The following is a 23398-nucleotide window of genomic DNA, read 5'->3' on the forward strand; positions in this document are numbered from 1 at the left end:
TTATTGGCATGAGTTGCCAAGATAATGCATTTGATGGTAATGCAGCAATAGTGGGAGTAGGAGCATGCGAGGATATTGTCATGTCAACAGCCACTTCTGTGTCGGTTGAGCCATCTACTGAGGAGTCTAGCAATATGCATGTGGTTGTAGATGTGTGCTTTGATGATAGTACACGTTATTGATGATTAGTACACATGTTATTGATGATTAGGTGACTGATGTACAGACAGAGTTATGTTATACTATGGATCAACATAGTGTTGATGTTCACTTCATGGACAATCCTATGTTCGACATGGATGCAACATTGTCTTATGACAATCCATTGTTTGAGGTTGTTGTTGATCACTTGCCTAAGTGGAGTTGGGCTCAGCTTTCACCATCTGCAGACATGGTTTAGTTTCCTATAGCCATAATTGGCGATGTTCCTATAGCCACAAGTTTTGATGAGGATATAGTTACATCCATTGCAGTTATAGGTATTGTTGCAATGAGTGTATTTGTTGGCATCAGCAAAGAACCCCATGTTGCATCAGGTTCTCTAATTACATCTTTTGTGGGGATTGATGATCCGGATTCCAGTTCAATATATATTATGTGGGTGGTGACCGGGATAAATAATATGCTGAGATTTCATGGAATTGTTTTTTGGTGATATCCTAACTCCTACATCATCAGCACAAATTCTGAGTGCTATGTTGCATGTTATGTTGTTGGTCTTGACAATGTTAGTGGTATGCAATTGGTTCAATGTTGATAGGGGTGTCATGTACTTCTTCATTTGGGATCTAGGTGGAGTTTGGAGTTCACTGTGTTACTACCTTGCTTGAGGACAAGCAATCTTGGAGAGGGAGGACCGTAATGTCCCCATTTTTGCCAACATCGAAGTTTGAAAGATTAACCTATTATTGTGATCCTCGTAGGCTAATTATTGTTAATAGAGGATCATCCGAGGCAGTGGCTTGGCTTGGGGGGGTCTTGTCTTCTCCACATTCATTAAGCTACAAGTTGATCTTCGTTTGGCTTAGATTGGACTTTATTTGGGCTTAAATTTGTGTACTTACTAATTGTGGTATGTTGGTGTTAATTGTGATGGACCCTTTCTATTTTTAGAAAGTGCATTTGGTCACATGGAGACATGATAGGTGTGACTCCTATTTCTGATGGCGTATTTAAATGATGAGTATTTTGGAGAAATAATAGGTGTGACTCCTATTTCTGACAGCATATTTAAATGATGAATATTTTGGGAGGTACTATATTTTTAGTGGCCGAGTTATTATTAAATCATTAAATCGCTTATTAAAAGTTATAATTTCAGTTAAGTTGAGGGTTGAGTCATCATTGAAAGGGGTCATTTATTTAATTACTTATATGCCCAAGCCATATATTAAATGTTATAAAGTGAGTTGTGTTGGAAAGTTTCAAGAGCTGACTTCTTTTGGAGAACTTTGCAGTTTCTGGAGTTAACTTCTTTTGGGAAACTTTTGGCAATAAAAGATCATAAATACAAGCACATTTCATTGGAAAAAGGCATCCGATTATTTAATTATCTTATTTCGCTCTTGTTGTCTTTGTGACATTTATGCATCTGAAGTTGTGCCCTTGCTAAAGTATAAGGGTTTGATTTTGGATGTGCATTTAATCCACAGCTAAAGTATTATGGATTAAATTCTGAGACTTGTTCAAGGCTGAAAATCTGAGTCTTCTTTCTATATATGTTGTTGCTAAGAAGACATTGAGCAGTTGGGAGAAATTGTTAGAATTAATGACTGTGTATTACATCTGCTGCTGGGCATTGGAAATTGTCATTCCTTTTGGCGTTACTAGGGCCTGCTATTGATCACCTATACTGGTGCAAAGAAGGTGATTGTCACTGAAATTTGGCACTGCATTTCCAGATTTGGCATCACTTCTGTTGGGTGGTTTTTGGCATTGCATTTCAGAACACTAGGGCTTTACACATCGGTATTGATATCCCTAGGCAGTTAGTTACCTAGTCATGGGCAGTACATTCCACTTTTTTCCATCTGCCGCAGGCCTGTTTGAATACCACAGTCCAGGCGTTGAACTGCTGCGATTGGGTGTCCATCTCTTCTGTTTGGGACACTGGTCTATGTGTAATTTCAGTTACCATTTTGGGCATGCTTGTGGAATCTACTGCAATTGTATGTAGTGATCATCAGGTGCATCGAATTTATGTTGTGATTCTGATTTCATAATTAGCTTGAAAAAAGATACATTTGAAGCGAGTTCCAGAATTATTGTTTGTTCAGAATTCAGAATTTTAATGTTCATTTGGCATAGCAAACAATCTGCAAAATCTTTCCATGCAATCAGAATTCGCTTGACCATCATCATTGTTATTCAGAAAATTGCAATTGAGGAAATTGCAGATCAACAAATATTTGGAGTTCATTTCAGTGGTATTAGCGCTGCTTGCCAAGTGTTTGATTTAATGTCAAAATAAAGAACTTTAGTGTTGTCTAAGCTATAACCAATTGGGGTTATTACACCATGACATCCCAGATCTTCTTGCTCTGATACCACTTTGATGCAGATTCTAGTGGTTCACACTCTTCCTTCAATGAGCAAGGATTGAATCCTCAAATCACTTGTGAGAAACTTCTCACATCAAACTTATCTCTTCAAAATAGCCAACTGATTCAATCTTCTTGAACCTACCCCAAGTTCCTATGACTGATAATCAAATGCTCCTAGCCACTAAATGCTTCCACAAGACCCATCAATGGTCTTCCTACTCTCCACAACCACTGACCTCCACATACTAATTGCCATCAACCTCTGGTCACAACTCACTCACTGATCCCACTCATAGGTTTCACTGGTTAAAGCATCTCCAAGACTGATTCCATTCAAATCTGATTTCACAAACCCAAACTCATAAGTTTGAACACACAAACATCTTGACTGATTTCTTGGACCAATCACTCAATCTCTTCACCAATGGCTGCATACACTTTCTCCCTATGGTCACATCTCAGTTCCCCCATCACAACTGGGATCCTACACAAACCTACACCTTGGCCACACTTCCCTTAAACACACCTAACCCCAAACAATAACACTCGTTCACATCTTTTACTGTCAATTCATGGCAGTCCCTCCTTTCTCTACACTCAGTAGGCTATTCCTATCTTGAACACCCAATCTCTATGATCTTTTAATCACCTCTAGACCCTCTTCTATCCATGATAATCAAGGCAAACTTCAACTCTCTGTATGGGCAAAGTTTCCCAAACTTATCCTATCTCTGCACTACTGTCACAGAGATCAATCACTGCCATCTTCCATTGGTCAAAGCACATGTTGGGCCTTGCATGGCTGCCTGCAACTCTTGGAACAGGTAAACCGTCCCCCATCTCCCTGTCAACCATGGGGTCTTGTTGCACATGGAGCAGTGAGGAAGCTACATCTTGTGTACCCATGATGTACCCCAATAGAGTTTTGAACAGTCCCAAAATAAAGCCCGATAAGTTTGTCCAAACTTACCCAAATGAAATGATATAAAGACCAATTCAAAGCTACTTCAGTACTCTATCATGTGATTGGAATGGATCTTCAAAAGAGATCATGTACAACGTGAACAGACACTGTGATCAATAACAAAAGTCTGTCAAAACATATGATATGCAGAAAAGCACAACTCTATTCACATTGAACCGATTATGTAGACCTTCCGTATCCCTTCATCGGGTTCCTCTGCCTTGAACAGACTCTCCTACATCTTTATAAACTGACAAATAACTATTAACAAATTTTTGAACTGTCAAAACTACTAAGGAACCGACTCCCCTGCCTTGAACAGACTCTCCAACATCTTTATAAACTGAAAAATAACTATTAACTACTTTTTGAACTGTCAAAACTACTAAGGAACCGTCACAACTGCTGACAGACCTATTAGCCCGATTGCTTGTTAACTGCATGAAGTAAGAAATGTTGTCAAGTTGCAACTAGTTTCCAAACTCGAGAACCATGCACCATTAAATGTTCTTTTCAGATTCATCGCGTTTAAGTACTTAAACCCATCAGGTAACCATAAAACTCCCTTAACCTGTGCATTAGCCCTCATAGGTCTTATAATCTTATTGACTAGTGGACACCCTACTGAGCCTATATAGTATAATGGCCCTTATTACATCATTTCATGACCAATTAGGTATCGTTACATGCTTTACTCCATTAAACCGCTATTTAAGACTAAAAGCCATTTACCCAATACATAGTGACCCTTCTAGATCTCCTTGCCTAACATTGGCAACTTTGAACATATTGACTTTTCTTGACTCAAATCATAATTCATTGGCACTAATGGCCACAATGACAATGTTTTAAGACCTTTTAGGTCTTTCTAATCTTCCAAATGTTTAAGGTCATCCATGTGACCCCTCTGGTGCACCTTCCAAGTCCTGGTGCTCCTGCACCACATATATAGGAGGTAGTTTAGTAGTTAGTCATTACATTGTGGATTTTGATCTTATTGAAAACTTTTGGAAGTTTGTTCCCTCCAAATGGATTGTTATTATCAATTGTTTGCATCGTATTCCTAGTATATCCTTCTCTGGTGTGAGTAATTTCATTACAAGTGGTATAAGAGCATGATCATGCAATCCAAAAACCAAGAAAAAGTGATATTTTTCAATTTGCTTTCTCAATTTGTGATAATTTTCTAAAATCTGGAGGATTTATTGAGGTCAGACAAAAACAAATTTGATTCATTTGCAAAATAATCCTCAGAGTTATTGCAAAGTTAAAATTTTCACTAAAGTTTCTTCGAAGATTTTTTCAGAAAAAAAATGACATCTATGCTTAAGTAAACAACCATGAATTTTTAGTTTCTTTAGATTTGTGTTAAGTTATTGTGAGAATTATTTTGTAAACATAATACAAGAAGAAAATGAAGAACTTCAATCACTCCAAGAAAGACTTCTGAGAAAAATAATTCAATATTAGAGGATGAACTCCATAACCATTGAATGTATGAAGGAAGAAAGCACCAAGATTAAGGAGTACATCTGATTGTAAGAGTCACTGTAAATGAAAGGAATCACTAAAAGAGAAAATCTTGATACAATGTTTAAAACTTTGAACAATTATCATAACTCTAGAGACCTATAGACTCTTGATAAGTTGATTCACAACACAGGACTAGAGATGCAAATGTGTCTCCAAATGGACATGAAGATTCTTGTTCGACTCCACTATCAAGTAAAGCTATTAGAATTGCCAACTCTTGGAACCTCAAGCCAAGGATAAAGATGCGAAATTTCCATGGTAAGCATCCAACCAATTAGCTCTACCACATGGAGCAATTCTTTGATCTGCATCATGCTCCAAGTCAGCAAAATGTTATGATGGCATCATTATATCTTGAACCAAATCAATTCATTTGGTATCATTGAATATATGACGAGAATAGAAAGGGATGAATTGTCAAAATATTTGTTTTCCATTACCACAAATTATGGGAATAGACTTATAGAGAATTACTTCAGCTAGATAATCAATTTCAATCAAGCACTATACTCACCAATTCCAAACCTTGTCTTTTAAGAGTAGAACATTGTATAGAGGAAAACTTGAATGAACTATACCCAAGGAATCTAAAGGGCCACATCAAATCTGAGGTATGCATATACTCACCACAAGTTTTGGCTCCCGATCAATGATTTCTGCAAAAAAACTAAAGGGCTTCGGATAACATTAGGGAGGAGTTTCCAGCAATAGAGATGGGAGGACCCCTAAAACTGTCATTTCTTCGTATAAACAGGAATAAAATCTTTTAAATATGGTGAAATAAAAAAATTTATAATAAAAAATAAATGTGTCTTGCACATCTCACAGTACCCAGTAAAACATTTTCTGAAAAAATTAAAAGACACTCACTCATATTCAACAAGTCGAAGTTGCTCATCTGGATTCTGGCCTAATCGCTCCTTTAACATTTTTGTCACCTGCATAAGAGTTTAATGGAGCTTCAAAAAACATGGCCATCTCAAATTACGAATCTCATTCTCCAAACTCAAATTAAAACTGAAAAAGTAAACTCGATACAAAAGCATACCAGAAAACTAGCTACAAGAATTGTGAAATTGGCTTTGAACATAAAAAAATGGAATAAAATCGTATAGAACTCATGTTAAACACTACATCTAACACAAATGGAGGTGACAGTGAAAACCCTGTTCAATAATTTTGGAAGATGGCTAAAAGCAGAGACATACCAACAACATGCGGAATGTCTAACCCCATACTCCACCAACCAATTTTAAGGATTGATAAAGGGGATAACATGAGGGAAAATATTGAATATACCAAAAAATTAATGACATTTTAATAAATGATAAATCAGAGGCTTAGGACTGATAACAATTGTAGCTTTGATTGGATGATTCCAATCAATGAAATCAAATGTTTGAATGGCCTATTGCCCTTAAATATTTGATATCTATCCTTCACTATTATTATCATGGAGAATTATTATTATTGATAATAAATGTGTGTGTGTGTGTGTGTGTGTGTGTGTGTGTGTGTGTGTGTCTGTATTATATATGATTGCAATTTATATATATCTCATATATTAATCATGATAATACCTTGAACATATATCATTTGTGATAACTAATGTGAGTTACGATATTAACAATGTGAGTTAAGATATTAACAAGAGACATGCCTCTTAATATCATATACAAATTCATTGAGAGAGAAGCTTAGAAACACACAGAAATAAGTGAAAACTTGAAAATAAAGTTGCAGCAGTGAAATATAACTTATCTCAGCAACTTTAAAATCCACAAATATATAAATATGCTCAAAATTTAAATGGTATCAGAGCAGGTTCTTTACCAGGCCTGTGAGGTTTCAGAAACATTTTACAGAATTACGCAATTCCCCCCACAATAAAATCGTGACAGTAAATGATTTTCAAATCAATATGCATATGCAAACAGAGAAAAATGAATTCACCAATGGCCATCATGCACAAGATGTACAGGTTTGAATTAACTATCAATCATATGGGTTGAATCAAGTTTCCTCAATATTGAGCAATTCAGTGGGAAGGCTGGTGAATTTTCAATGGCAGATGATATGTGTTCATCAAGCCTTCTGCTATCTTTTCTGCAACGAATTCAGGAAGCCATGTTGTCGACATTTGGCTCCAAGGATTTTGATCCCAAATTTTACATTGACTTCCCAGTTCTTCAGTTTGTTTCAGACACACAAGACCTTTCGATTATTATATCTCTTGCAAAACAATTCCGTGTCGCCAGAATGTTGTGTCTAATATTTGAAGATGGAACATGTATGTTTGAGTACTGAATGAACATGGTTGCAATTCAGACAACGATGATTGAAACATCGGGGGGCAAAATGCCTGTGGACATGAAAACAGCAATAGAAAACGATAGTATAAGCAACATATCCTAAGATATGCAACAGACGTAACAACAATTAATATGCAGACCGAAATACAACTTAACACATGGTATATGATTGTGACAATTTGAATTAAGGTTTGAAAAGTCAGGATGGACAGTGGTTGATGTAGCAGCTGTGGCCAGTTTGTAATTTCTTCAAAACCTTTACACCTGTTTTCCTTTCTAATGCCATATTGGAGGCTCGAAAGCATGAATCAGGGATAAGTATGAAATAATTTATGATAATCAACAACAAAAATTTTGGATAGAAGGTAGCATGAGTAGCAGTAGCACACAGGAGTTGACAGAGATTGTGAGGATTTGCGTGTTTGAGGAGATCAGGTGTAGGGTGGCGTGTGTCATTGTTATTGTTGGTTGAGTTGTTGGTCTTGGTGTTGAGCACGTGGTCCAAAGTGTAGCCGTTTAAAGAAATGATTCCCACTCCCGCATCCAGCAGGCCCTCCTTCACGGCTGATTGCCACTCTTTCTTTTGGTGGCGCTTGATGAGGTTGGCCTTGGCTACCATGGAAATTGGCTAAGTATGTTCTAACTATAGGATTTCTTCCATCTAATTAGGATTAAAGATGGATCACAGATGATCAACGTCAGTGGCTCGTGATATTGTTGAGACTGAGTATGGACATTAATTAAACCAAATTTTCAGTGCTAATCCCAATGTAAGGAAATAATTTTTTCTATGTGATGACCATAGGGAAGCTTCTTGAAAACATCATCATAATTAGCTCATTTGACAAATCTAGTTTGAGATATTCCTACTATCTACAAAAGGAACAGAGACTGACACAAACAATTCCAATTTCTAACAATCTGAGAGTGTTTTTGCTGCCTAAATGAATGCTATTAATGGTCGGGAACATCTTGTCCAATGCGGCATGTAAGTATGAATGCAAAATAGCAGAATATGAACGAAACATCTTGTCCAATATGGCACATAAGTATGAGCGCAGAACAGCAGAATATGAACGTATATACCAGAAACATGAGATGTATTCTCAGAGAATGCAATGATATAATTGGGATTCTGCCAAATATGATGTGCTCTGTTAGATATGTGTATAAGATGGAAGGCATACAAAATGTATGTTGGCTGTTCGGCATAGTGCGTAGTGCAAGATGGGGTATAGAGAAAACATCAAAAGACATCTCTTGGTGTGCTTGCACAACATGGACACAGTATGAACTAACTATTTATGAATTGCCTTAGAGAAATTCAATCCAAGGGTTAGAATGTAAGAAATGAGGAATCACTAGAGATACACATGGACAACGTAGTATGCCATTGCAGATATGAAAAAGATGTTAAGATAATGGATTTAGAAACATACTTAAATACATATGACTGAGATTTAAAAACTTCATTAATGCTTGGTTGTTACTGAAATCAAAGAAATTCTTATTATCAAGAGTCAAGACTTATATTAAACAGTGCCTATCAGGATGTTTTCCAAAGCAAAAGAGTGATTCAAAATTAAATGTATCCAAAATGTTGAGGAACAGACAAAGGCAAGTCAACTGTTTGACATAATGCCACATATGGGATTTCTTGGTAAACAAATGTGCATAACATGGGAAAATAAAGAAAGATATCTTTGCAGAATGTGAATGCATGGATTGTACCTGTGAATCATTTGACAAAATGTTGTGATCGCATGGAATGTGATGTTTGCAAGTAATGGAGCCCAATTTTTTGCAAATTATAGCCTCCAGTCAATCATTTACCTAATATTTCATTATATCATTATCTTATATCTTTTGTCATACATATTCACGTTACAACATGAATTTAATGATCTTTGGCTAGCAACTGATCCAGATAAATATTCTCCTGCATATTTGAGTTTTACAATAGACTCAATCTCAATATTCATAGTAAATCAATATTAGCATAAAGATGATTCTAATACATCACTATTACAGCATTTCATTGATTCAGCTTGCTCTATTTAATTTTAATTGTGTATTATTTTTTATCAGTTGCATAAGGGTCAGTGGACATTTGGAAAGCCTAAACATAGCAGGTAATGCAGGCAAAGGCAGAATAACTTCATGGAAAACAAGAAATTGGGATACTCTCAAATGCAGTTTGTTTGTTTGCGAAAGCTTCAAAATTTTCAACTTGTGGAAGTTACCATCTTTCATTGGAAACATTTATTCTTTGAAAAGTCATGTGTTTGAGCAATTTGAAGATCTTACCAGAAGGCATTGAAGACCATAGAAGTTTGGAGATGATATGTCATTTGAGAAATTACTGTGGCCTGAGAGGACTTCAATGCCTGCAATTTTGTAAATCTGGAAAATCATAAGGGCTTTACATGATCTGTAGAATCAGTATTTTCACTAAACTCTGTATTGATAGGGAGCATGACACACAGCCAAGGGTGGGATGCTTTTCTCAGGCCAGTTTTTATTCCAAACATTAAGATATTGGTTCCCAACTTCCCATTATACTGATGTATTGCTAAGCCTGCCAGATACTACTGGAGTTTTAGGAGATATTCTTGACACTACAGCGACTGGATATTTTCCTTTAAATAGATCCTCAATGATATATTCGTGTTGGCTAATGGATTATATTTGCCTGGAACTGGAATATGAAATACCTTTAAAGAAACAAAGATTACATTTTGCACTAACAAAAATTGACGAGGAAAGACAACTGAGTGCAAATATCCTTTATGGTTTCTATGCAGACAACGGTATGACATATTAATATTCAACTATAAGAAAAAGAATATACAGCGATGGCTATTATGCAATTAAAAATAAGATGCATCACGTCTGATATGTGCGGATATTATGGCACAAGAGCAGGGAGACATCGAATATGTGATGTAGCATCAGGAGTCTCAGCCAACAATATCAAGTGCTATGTTGCGAAGTACGCATTAAAATAGGGCATAGATTTGTTTAAAATTGTGAAACCATTCAACGCACACTCAAGTGTGTTCTAGTTACACTAACCATATCATGAAAGTATAATTGAAGCATGAAGAAAATTATTGTGATAATGTATATGCACCGGAATATGAAGGTTTATGCAATAGGAAATACAAGTGATTGTGTAATGTGCAAGACCCAATTAGCAGTTTCAGGAGCCCCTGTTGAATGATTTTTCAGAAGAGTTTGTCACTTTTAGTATTTGTCTCCCATCCACAATATTGAAGATTTTAACTCCCAATCTTTACAGGGCCTCCTGAGTGGGGAAATTATATTGTCTATTATGAGTCATTTTTCTCAGTAATTTGTATCTAATGTTAGTTTGTTTTTTGTTGTAGGCCTGTGAGCTTACAGGGAACAAAGGATGACGTATTTGAAGGCAAATGTTACAAAGCCAAAGTGATGGCAAGGGCTGATTTTCGTGCCTAGAAGGGAATGATATCAGCATTTGTGGTGGACTAGTTCCCATTCTGTCAGCCTATTATATAAAAACAGTGTGTGCGAGCAATTATATTGAATCAATGACCGTGACCAGCACTCAGACATTTGAGTAATATCTACCAAGTCTGATGAGTGCACATGCTGGAGGAAAAATCTGTGTAGATTTGGAGTGTGGAGATCCGAACATGTTCACAGACTTGAAAGAACTTTTCAAACTAATTCTGACCATTGCCGGGAGTACAAGGCAATAAGATTATTGAAACATCGATTACTTTTGTCATTATTATATTAAGTTATATGTTTGATTATATATTTTGAAAAGGTGCGATGGTTGAAAATATCTCTCCATCGGTTATAAATATGAGATGTAAAATCAAACAATGGGGACAATTCATACAGCTCTCTTACCTATGGATACTTTATACTGATTTATAATACCAAATTCTTCATTGGCAAAAGATTGAATGATTGAACAAAGCTCGTGGATATTGGATCCTTGAGTCAACTCTTATACATGTGATTTTGGGACTGATTTGCAGTGGATTGATCATGAGTAATGAGTCTCTTCACTGTATTTCCATCTCTAGCATAACCGGTAAGAAATATTTATTTTATTTATTTGCCTAAAGCGTAGAGAGTCGAAAATATCATATAGTTTTGTCCTTTATAAACATTTTTAAAATCTGTAAACAATTTAAATATCAGATAAGTGGATTGGATCATTTATAGCATTTTAGACTTGATTATCATATAGATAAAGTGAAATATTTAATTGTTTAGGAATATGTGTCGAGTTTGTCTCCATATCATAGGACTTGAAACACAATCTAGACTAGTTTGAAATTGCATATATATATTTGATCTGCCGTGTCTTTATCATTACATTGTTTATAGTTGAAGTGCATAGAATTTAATATAGTTGTACGTTACAAACTTGTAATATTGATTCTGTTTGCCCTTTAAATTTCGGCACTGGCCATTATATTACTCATGATTCATAATCTATATGATGGCAATTATTTCATATCTTTCCTTTGAATATTAGCATATTCACTTATTTCTAAGTTATCGATTCATCTTGGCCAAGGTTGGATGCGGAAGCTGGTGCATGCAAATGTGTGGTGCATCCGGAAGACCACTGGATACCAGCAAGATGCGTGCAGGGTGGATATCGTGATATCACATAGAAGTTGCTTAATATATATTATAGATATTATATATCCTAGTAGCTGCATAAAAGTTTAGAAGAATTGTTGAAGAGCTGCTTAATATATATTACAGATATTATACATCAGGACGCTGCTTGAATATATATTATATAGATAGTATTTATATATGTTTAATATTTAGTAATATTATATATAATGTTCAGCAATATATATATAATTATAATATTTAGAAATATTATTATATTATAGTATATATATACAGACGCATCCATAAGCATCCACATCACCCCCCACCCCCCCCCCCCCAAGAAAAAAAAAAAAAAACACTTCCCGCATCCACTTCCCGTATCTGCTTCTAAATTTGCATTTGACTCGGTAACTTAGATTTATTTCAATAATCCATTATTATTCTTTATTTTATATACTCTCACATTCATATAATCATTTATGTTGTCTTCAATTCAGAATCTACAAGCTTTTACTTTCTGAAGTCATTATTGAAGTTAGCATTATTTCAGCAATTTTCGCATTTTTGTGCAAATTGAGAGTTTTCTATATTTGTTGCCGTCTGGGAAGTTTTTGTTGCATTCATATACAAATTGATCTACTATAAGTATCTTGGACCTTAATTGTTTTGTTCAAGATCAGTTGCATCCACCTTGGCCTTGCAGAATTAAAAGCACAATAGATCAAACTGGTTGGTCTTGTCGAGTTGGCCTTAACCAATTGGATATCCCAGCATTGACTTGGCAAGACTCATAGGATTCCTAATGCAAGAGCATCTTGGGTGTAAGAGCAATTGTGCATCACCCAAACATATTTCCTTTCAGTTGTTTCAATAAGGGTTGTCTTAATGCAAAACTATTGTCTGTGGAAGCTTTCTACTTAGTAACTCATTCATACGAGCTCGGAATGTTCTAATTTCAGAGGTGAAGGTTCATTTTAGTTATATCAATTCATCGGTGCAGTTTAATGGCCAAATTATATGTATTTGTGAAGTTATTACAGATTTTCAGTGTGTAATTTTGGTATAAAAACTTCAGGTTCAGTTTTGAAGGCCCTAGAGGCCCCGAATGAGGCTTGAAAACTCGTTAGATTAGGCACTTTCGAAAATTTAAGCTTGTAGATCACGAGCCAAGGTTTCCAAAAAGTGGTTATAATAGCCAATTGGAGCAATGGTTCGAGAGTAATGGTCTCCGGAAGTTGGGCTACCCGAAATCTCTGAACTAAATGTCAAAAGTGTATTTGGCCGACTCTATATCTATTGTTAGGGTCTATCAACCCTAGGTATTAAGTTTGAGTGTCTAGAACCTTCCAAGACAGCATTAAATTGCTTATTAAAGAAAGGTTCAAACATTGTCTAGGACAGCTCTAGGTGGTAGTTTGTAGCTTTGTCTTGCAAATTACTATAATGAAGGCACCCATGTGGATTAGCATATTGTAATTGTGAGTAATGTAATTTCGCATTTACAGAGATAATAAGAAGCACATATTTTGTTCTCGCAAATTGTTGTTGTTTCTTTGTTTTTGTTATGTATTTATGGTAGTAAGGGGAGCACCCTTCATCAAGAGACCAATCTCGCATCACCCAAAAATATTTCCTTTCAGTTATTTCAAGAGGAGTTGTCTTAATGTAGAATTGTTGTCTATGGAGGCTTGCTACTTTGTAAGTCAGTCATACGAACTCGGAATGTTCTAATTTTAGAGGTGAAGGTTCATTTTAGTTATATAAATTTGTCAATGGAGTTTCTTGGTCAGATTATATGTATTTGTGAAGTTCTTAAAGATTTTCGGTGTGTAATTTTGGTATAAAAACTTCATGCTCAATTTTGAAGGCCTTAGAGTCCCCGGATGAGGCCTGAAATCTCAATGGATGGGCAATTGAGTGGATCCGAGCCTGTAGATCACAAGCTGAGGTTTCCCAAAAGTGGTTATAATAGTCAATCGCAACAATGGTTTGAGAGTTATGGTCTTCCAAAATTGGGCTACTTGAAATTTCTAAAATAAATGTCAAAAGTGTATTTGGCCGACTCTATATGTATTGTTAGGGTCTATCGGCCCTAGGTATTAAGTTTGAGTGTCTAGAACCTTCACGGGAAGCATAAAATTGCCTATTTAAGAAAGGCTCAAACATTGTCTAGGACAACTCTGGGTGGTAGTTCACAGCATTGTCTTGCAGATTACTGTAATGAAAGTGCCCCATGTAGGTTAGCATATTGTAATTGTGAACTCTGTAATTCTGCATTTGTAGCAATAAGAAGCCCATATTTTGTTCTCGCAAATTGTTGTTGTTTCTCTGTTTCTGTTATGTGTTTATGGTATTAAGGGGAGCACCCTTCATCAAGTGGTATCAGAGCTCGAGTTCCTGAGTGTGTAGACAAATCGCCAATTGTGAGGCAGTTTGGACCAAGATCGTGGTTTGGGCTATGTGTGTAGACAGATCGTCGATTGTGAGGCAGTTTGCACCAAGGTTTTAGCAGAAGCGCAAAAACGCCTCCACAAAGAGTGTGGTGGAAGAGTCGAAGGTGTTACACTTAGGATTTTAGAACCTCCTAGAGGCAAATGTAAGCATTGCAAGAACAGATGTGCAAAGGAATGAATCCTACATAGGAGATGATGAAAGCGAGGATGAAAGAGAAGGAAATGGAAACCAAGCTGTAGTAGAGGAAGTTCTTAACCCAGAGGAGGCAAAGCTTTTTAAGGCCACTTCCAATATTGGAAAAAGACCTGAGTTTGATGTTCCCACATTTTTAGGAAATCTCAACCTAGAGGAATTAATCGACTAGATCAATGAATTGGAAGAGTACTTTAAATATGAAGATATTGAAGATCTGGACAGGGTCAAGTTTGCGAAGGCCAAACTGAAGGGTCATGCAAAGATCTGGTGGCATAAGATCTAGTTGGATCGAAATAAAAGAGGAAAGGACAAAATCACCAGATGGGATCAGATGGTAGCTAAAATGAAACGAAAGTTCATTCTCGTGGATTATGAGCTCGATCTGTTGAAGAAAATGCAAGGGTTAAAGCAAGCGGGAAAATCGGTTCAAGAGTGTACCGAAGAGTTCTACCGAGTTCTCATTAGAACCGGTCATGCAAAAGTTGATAAGGAGAAAGTGGTCGATATTCTTGATGGGTTAAGGCCAAGCATTCAAGAGGAGTTGAGTCTTGTTCGAGTGACCAATATTGAGGAGGCGTACCAATTTGCCCCAAGAGTTGAGGAGAAGCTAAGCAAAAAGTTTGATAACAAAAATAGTGGTAGAGGTCGCAATGGAAGATCTAGCGGACGATCTTATGGAGGCCGAAATGATGATTAGAAGAGCAAGGATGAGGCTAGAAGTAGTAGTTATAAGCAGAGGGGAAATAATTCCACTCCTTTCCATAATCAAAACAATAGAGATCAGAGAGGAAGAGTCAGAGAACAAGGCTTTGGAAGAGGAGGCTTCCGTGGGAAATGTTTTCACTACGGAGAAGAAGGGCAGAGAGCATTTGAATGTTCCCAACGCCAAGGAAGGACAGATCGAAGAGTGGAAGGACAGGCTAGAGTTGCACATGTTAATGTAGATGTCAGATCATCACATTCTGAAGATGCTGAAAGAGAACTCCTAGTTAACAAAAGAGTCTTGCTGAGTGGCGAGAATAAACCTAATCAAATAAGGAGTTTGTTTCGCAAAAGGTGCAGATGTGAAGATAAATGTGGTGATGTGATCATTGATGGTGGAAGTACTGACAATTTGGTGTCAGAAACGATGGTCTCAAAGTTGAAGCTGAAGAGATAGAATCACCCGCATCTATACTGTATTGCTTGGGTGCAAGATGACCACAAGGTCATGGTCAATGAGCAATGCTCAGTGCAGGTCAAGATTGGAAGCTACTAGGACGAGGTGCTTTGCGATATCATACCGATGAACATATGCCATATGTTGTTGGGTAGGCCGTGGCAATTTGACAAACATGTAAATGATGGACAAGCAAATACCTACATTCTGACAAAGGATGGAGTGAAACATAAGTTGAAGCCATTGAAGGAGAAAAAAGAAAAGGTATTTAGTGTCGTCAGAATATGTTTTGCTAATGGAAAGGAGTTACTCCAAGCTATGAAGCGTGAACATATGTGTTTTATTGTAATCCCAAAAAATGGTAAATAAGAAGTAGAAGAGGTACCTATATAAGTTGTAGATTTGTTGGGAGAGTTTCCTGATATTGCGTCAGATAATATACCTGCTGGATTATCCCCAGTTAGGAAGATCAATCACCAGATGGATTTGATTCTAGGAGCCGGTTTGCCAAACAAGGTAGCGCACAAAATGACACCAGCAGAAAGTGATTGAACAGACAAGTTCATGAGTTGTTGTAGAAGGGATTGATTCAGGAGAGTTTAAGTCTATGTGTTGTACCAGCAGTATTAGCACCAAAGAAGAATGGAGAATGGAGGATGTGCACAGATTCTCGCACTATAAATAAAATCACAATCAAATATAGATTTTCATTGCCAAGGATGGATGATATTATGGCCTATTTGAGTGGAGTTGAGCATTTCACAAAGATAGATCTGAAGAGTGGATACCATTAGATTCGCATCAGAGAAGATGATGAGTGGAAGACTGCCTTCAAGACAAGGGAAGGATTATACGAATGGTTAGTCATGCCTATTGGGCTAACCAAGGCACCGAACACTTTCATGTGGCTCGTGAATGAAGTATTGAAGGAGTTTCTGGGTAAGTTTGTCATTATTTACTTAGATAATATTTTGATCTTTAGTAAGACATTGGAGGATCATTTGATGCATACCCGAAAGGTGTTTGATAAGTCAAGGGAAGAAAAGTTGTTGATAAACCTGAATAAGTGCAGTTTTGTGAAGGAGTTGGTGTACCTGGGATTTGTAGTCTCTATAGAAGGTCTAAAAATGGACACAAAAAAAGTGAAGCCTATCCTTGAATGGCCTACTCCAAAGAGTGCTACGAAGATAAGATCTTTTCATGGACTAGCTAGTTTTTACAGAAAGTTCATAAGAGGTTTTAGCAGTATTTGTGGACCCTTGACTAAAACAATGAGAGGGGATAGGAAAGAATTGAAGTGGACTGTAGGAGCAAATAAGAATTTTAATATGTTGAAACAAAAAGTTACAGAGCAGCCTGTTTTAGCACTTCTAGATTTCAACAAGGTGTTTCAAGTAGACTGTGATGCTAGTGGTACTACAATAAGAGTTGTTTTGAGCCAAGAAGGTAGACTTGTTGCTTATTTCAGTGAAAAGTTGAATGATCCCAAAAGAAAATATTTTGTTTATGATCAGGAATTTTATGCTATAGTTCAAGCATTGAAGAAGTGGAGACACCATCTTCTTCCTAAGGAGATTGTTTTGTATATTGATCATCAAGCTTTGCAATATTTGAATAGTCAAGGAAAATTGAACCAAAGGCATTTGAAGCGGGTTGAGTTTTTGCAGAGTTATATATTTGCTTTGAAACACAGTAGTGAGAAGTCTAATAGAGTGGCAGATGCTCTTAGTAGAAGACAGAATTTGCTAATAGAGATGCAGATTGAGGTGGTTGGGTTCAAGGAAGTCAATAGAGGATACTGATTTTGGTGAATCATGGAAGGGTTGTATAGAACCTGTTACTCTTGATAGGACGATGTGGTTGAAATTCATATAAAAACTTTTGTTGTATTCATATACAAATTGTTCTGCTATAAGTACCTTGGACCTAAGTGTTTTGTTCAAGATCAGCTACATCCACCTTGGCCTTACAAAGCCAAAAGTGCAGAAGATCAAACCAATTGGTCTTGTCAAGTTGGCCTTAACTAATTTGATATCCCAGCATCAACTTGGCAAGACTCCCAGGATTCCAATCTATGGTTTTGGGAACCAACAACAAGATATGTCTAGAATGGGTTTCTCAAATAAGCTTAAAAAAAATTGATACTTTCCATGATATGTTTTTTATCAAGGGGGAATTTTACATAGTGGGGGGTAATAACCAATGTTTCGTTCCCATTTTGTGCAAAGCAATCTCCCAAAAAATTTAAGTGTGTTTACTTCACAAATAAAGGGTTTTTTTTAGAATCTTTGTAATGTTAGATGGAAGGATAGACGATGTACTCTAGTTTTTTACAAATGCTTATATGGAGGTGTTTTTTGAATTGATGCATATGAACCTTCACTGGAGCAAATTGTATCAAGGATGTTGATGTGCAGTTACTCCATACTAACTAGATAAGTATTTATTATCTTTGAGTATTACATTTACTTTCTCATTGTATACTCTCTTATATGTATGAAGAATAAGGGCTATTTTCCTTTGTCTTCGAGGATGTTCTTGCAGGAAAAGAAGAACGGTACATTAGGCAGGCTACCAAATTATTATGCAGGACTCATAACAGTAGCTCCAAAGTGGTTTTGGAACTAGGATTCATTAGTCATATGTTGATCATGCTAGATAAAGTGAGGCTATTGGAGCAAGATATCTTCTATGATTGGGATTATTAGTATCCTTCTAACAAGAGGGAGCCTGACATTTCATTAGATGAAATCTTGGATGGAGAAGTCAAGAGGCTGATACATGTACTTGAAGCTTCAAAAGGGAACTACATTATCTTGAATACCAAGCATTGCCAAGCCTAAGGATAAATCTACAGTTTAGTACATTCATGCATGTTACTGTGAATCAAGATATGCTTTCGTGATAGAGGGAGAAGATAGAGCATATGCTTCAGTTCACCTTTGAGATCTTGGTCATACTTATTTAGAGGGAGTAGACCATGTCAAGGTGGATTCTCTAGTGATCAAGAAACTATAGAAGTCAAAGGACTATGATTCATGAGATGAAATTCCCTATATGTAGACTAAAAGGCCTTTATGCGAATTCCTAAACCGTAGATCGATATCTAGAATGCTATTCATTCAAAGTACATAATCACTGGAGATCTGACAACCGATATTTTCTTTGAAGCTTTTAGCTAAATTGAATGTAATGTCCTCATTTTTTGTCAGCTCCTAACGTTGATCGAGTCAATTCATTATAGCGACCTTCATGGGCTAACAGGGTGATTTGAGGGTCTCAATTGTGAACTTACTATTTTTAGTAAGTCTAATTCATGTAGCTGCCATATTTGGTAGTGTAGTTGGTGGTGATGGTTGTTGGTCCTCACCTACATCGGATGAGGCTATTTATTGCACGAGCTCATATTTATTAATTAATTATTGAGTTTATATTATTATAATGGCACTTTATTAATATTATATATTATAAAGAGGTGTTGTGTTGGTGAAGCTTCTTAAATGGAGTTGCATTTGGAAAGCTAAGCGCCATTTGGGGTTATAAATATGGACACTTTATGAAGGAAAAAAAGATCCAATTGACTATTTTCTTTTGTTGTCTTGTGTGAAATTTTCTGAGTTTGGTGATTTTGAGTCCCTTGTTGAGGCATAAGGGTTTGACCAAAGGTATCTAAAGATTGAGTTGATTTCTAGTCTACTGTTGAGGTATAGTAGAATTGGAATTGGCATCTTCCATTATTGTTCTTACTATGGCTAGGAAGATATATGTTTGATGGAAGTTATCAGTATTTCATTGTTGATAGGTTGTTGTGGAGAAAATTGGTGACTCCTATTTAAGAAATTTGGAGCCTTGTTTACATCTTTGTCTAGCATACAACCTATTGGTACTAGAGCGGTTTGGATTCTAGGGAAAAGTGGGAATCAATCATGTTATAGTGTGCATTTGGTCAAGAACTTGATGATTGAGATACCCATTTGTGAGAGCTCAGGTAACTTGCGTCTAAAAACAATTTCATCTGCAATTTTGTGAGCAATTAATCTGCAAGTTTGGGCACCGAATCGCTTGATTGGATTTTGTGATTTGGTTATAAATCGGGCACCTAGAATTCTATTACCTGGCATCAATATTCCATGCAAGAAACCGGTGAACTAGGATCTGGTAATGAGTGCTCTCTCTTTGAATTGGTACACCTGTATTTCTATGTTTGAGTGACATAACACTAGCTGGGGCCTTTGTTTATGTGTCAAGTTTGTATGACATTCTAATTCCCTAGTCTACTGTGATTGACACGACATTAACAAGCATTAAAAGAAAATCAATTTGCCCTTATCAGGATGCATCTCATAATCATCTGGTTGGTGACTAGAATAACAAATTGAGTCAGTCTTGTGTGGCTATTAGGCATCTACATCTGTCCAGAAATTGGGAGCAAACTATTGTTGCACATAATTGCTAGTGTTGTCATCTTGTGGCCTATTATTCTTGGTCAGCAATTAATGTTTAAATAGAGCAGCTTGTACGTGGGCGTTTCATCTAGTTGATAAGAGCACTTTGGTGAGTTGTACCTGCTCAAGAAATTTGACAAGTAAAATAATAATAAATTTGAAGATTGATTTTGCATTTCCTCAGATTGGTATCAATTGGCTAAATTGTAGCTTACCATTAGACCTCTGAACTATAGTTATAAACATTTACAATAATTTTTTAGAGTTGGTGTGTGCTCTGAAAATTCAATAATTTGATGTTCATTTATCATAGCATCTGAAAGTTGCCTTACCTGTATTTATTTAAGTGTGGGAATTAGTAATTGAGAAAATTGTGAATCAACAAACTTTGGGAGTTCATTTCATTGGTATTAGCATTACATGCCAAATGTTTGATGGAATGTCAAACGTCAAGATAATTGGTGTTTGTTAGAGCTATAACTAGCAAGGGTTATTCGTAATGTCCCCATTTTTGGCCAATCTATGCAATTGATTGAGTTAGCTCATCATAGCGACCCTCGTGAGCTGACAGGGTATTTTGGGAGTCTCAGTTGATTACTTACTATTTTTAGTAAGTCTATTATGGGCAGTTGCTATTTTTAGCAGTGTAGTGGATGCCTTGGCAGTTGGTCGTCACCTACGATTGATCAGGTTAAATATTACATGAGCTCTTATTTATTTATTCATTGAGTTACATTATTATAATAATGTTTATATTATTATAAATAATGACTTAAAGAGATATTTCTAAAAAGCAAGTTCGAAAGTTTCTAGTGTTGAGTTCTTTTGGGAAACTTCCACGTTTTCTGAAGTAGAATTTTATGGAAATTTTGCCAACGAAAAACTTATAAATGAGAGCTCTTTTCATCGGGAAAAAGCACGCTTGATTATATATTTTGGTTTTTGTGCCTATTCCTAAATCTGAATTGTGAGCCCTTGTTGAAGCATAAGGGTCTCCGAAGTTCTAATGTTTCAAGTCATTGCTGATGTATAGTGATTTCACTATCTAAATCTCCTATTTGTGTTTCCTGTGTATGGGAGATTGTTCTGGTAATTTCATTGCAAATTGTGTTGTTATAAACAATTTTCCGAGTCTCCTTACTGTATTACTGTGGCTTCGAGATTTTGTTACTGATTCTGAAAGTGTGGAGATTCTCATTGTTGCTGAGAGCCTATATTGGAGATCTTGGAAGTGATTTACTGTTGTAAGTCTACATTGTGTTGCTGGGTGTATTGACATCTGGAAACTGCGAATCTCATTGTATTGGCAGGCGTGGGTAGAAGTCAGAAGTATTTCCTGAAAGGGTGAAGATGGCATCATTATGAAAACCACTCAGCCTTTATTCCTTAGCGTGTGAGCTGTGGCAGCAAGAAAAGTAACACTCCTTGTTTTGGACCTACGGTTGGTAGATTGGTCACGAGTTTCAGCAGATCATAGCCGTGAGAGGGCATGAGAGTAAGTTATTGCAGACGGCAGCTGATTGGAGTGCTGTTGGAGACATCACCATTACTGCTGGAGGTGATTGTGCATCCACGTCTCAGCTGCAAACAAATACAAAGAGGGATGGCCATTACCACAACAATCCCATTCAGGTTCAGATTGCCAATTGGAATTGTATTAAGATTATATGTATGCAATTGCTCTTTGTCTTATCTAATAAATTTGCAAATTACCTACACCCCAGGGCCATTATTAAATCATATATTTCTACTGTGTGATTTTCATATCCAATGCAAAGAATCCTTTTCCAGTAATACTCTGAATTTATAACATCATTGTAATTGTTATCTCTTATCAACCTGGGAAAATTCAAAATCATTTGGAGAACAATTAAATATTGCAAATAAGAGCTTGTGCATTCATTTATCAAATTTGGAGCCGGCTAGGGGTTTTTACATTATTACAGTGAAGTTTGTACATTGTTGATGACAAGCTTGGAGTTATGAATCAGAGCCCTTACTAAGAGGGAGACTCAACATCAATGATTTCCTAAGATGTACCTTAATGCATCCTTCTCTGTGAAAGAGAAGTTTGAGGTGAAACCCTTGTTCCACCCTATGGGAATATCCATGGTGGACTCACCCTCTAATATGGTTCATGGTGCATGTAATGTGAGATTTACATGATCTTGTGAAAACTTCTAGAGAGGTGGCAATCTTTCAATAAAATCTACTTGTGGTTACTATTGTAAGGTAACAATCTTAACAATAGTTGAACCAGCTATCATGATGGATCTCATATGGATGATGTCTATGGAGATCATGATAGTGCATATCTCTTATGTATCTAACTAAGTAGTGTCCACAACTTCATCCTACTAAAAGTTATAAACTGAGATATGGCATGGTGGATACTGTGCCATACCATAGTGTCAATCAATCTGAAATGATTGGAAGCTTACTCTTATTATATTGATGCTCGTGATCATGTGATCATTTAATCGATCTTTTCTGAGCATGTTTTACAGATTACTTGTGTCTTCAAGCATAATCGATGACGCTCAACTTCAAAGCAATCAATTGCTTACCATGTTCTCTCCCTCTAATGCATCTGGTTCCATAAAGTCTTGCCAATTGTTAGTCATGGAACACTATAGGTTCTCCTAGATGTTGATGTGTCCTTCATCTCTTTAGCATACCTCCTTAATCTGATAATGATGTTTTTATATGTGATTGCTCTTCTCCTTGTCCGCTATCATGTTTATGTTTACTTTTGTATTCACCAAAGTAAAATACTTCTTGTCGATTTCTATATTATTACTTGATGATATTTTTTACTCTTTGTAGGGAGGAGGACTTTCCTTTATGATTTATTCTCGTAATGCATTCATCATATCAAATGTAGTTTGATGTTTTCTAAGCAACTACATCAAAAGAAATCCTAAAGAGATTTAAAGAATACATAACATTAACTGAGAACTTATCAGGACATAAAATTAAAACACTTAGAACTGATAACGGAGGGGAATACACCTCAGATTTGCTTAAAAAGTTTTGTAAAGAATCAGGAATTAAGAGGGAGTACACCATTCCTTATAATCCAGGACAAAATGGGGTAGCAGAAAGAAAAAATAGAACAATTATAGGAGCTACTAGAGCTATGATATTTGATCAAAATCTAGAAT

The 23398-nt window shown here is 36.3% G+C and overlaps 1 protein-coding gene across 1 annotated transcript in view; it reads right to left on the bottom strand.

The window, feature by feature from the left end:
• SPPA (signal peptide peptidase) overlaps window positions 1-23398 on the bottom strand; it is a 187655-nt gene that overhangs the window by 72468 nt on the left and 91789 nt on the right. The window contains exon 7 of the mRNA XM_089799257.1: window positions 5911-5978. Coding sequence (XP_089655383.1) covers window positions 5911-5978 — 68 coding nt within the window. The remainder of the gene's footprint in view (window positions 1-5910; window positions 5979-23398) is intronic.

This window comes from Cupressus sempervirens, chromosome 9 (genome assembly GCF_028749045.1).
Source record: "Cupressus sempervirens isolate cs-2001-9-10 chromosome 9, ASM2874904v1, whole genome shotgun sequence".
Lineage (NCBI taxonomy): Eukaryota > Viridiplantae > Streptophyta > Pinopsida > Cupressales > Cupressaceae > Cupressus > Cupressus sempervirens.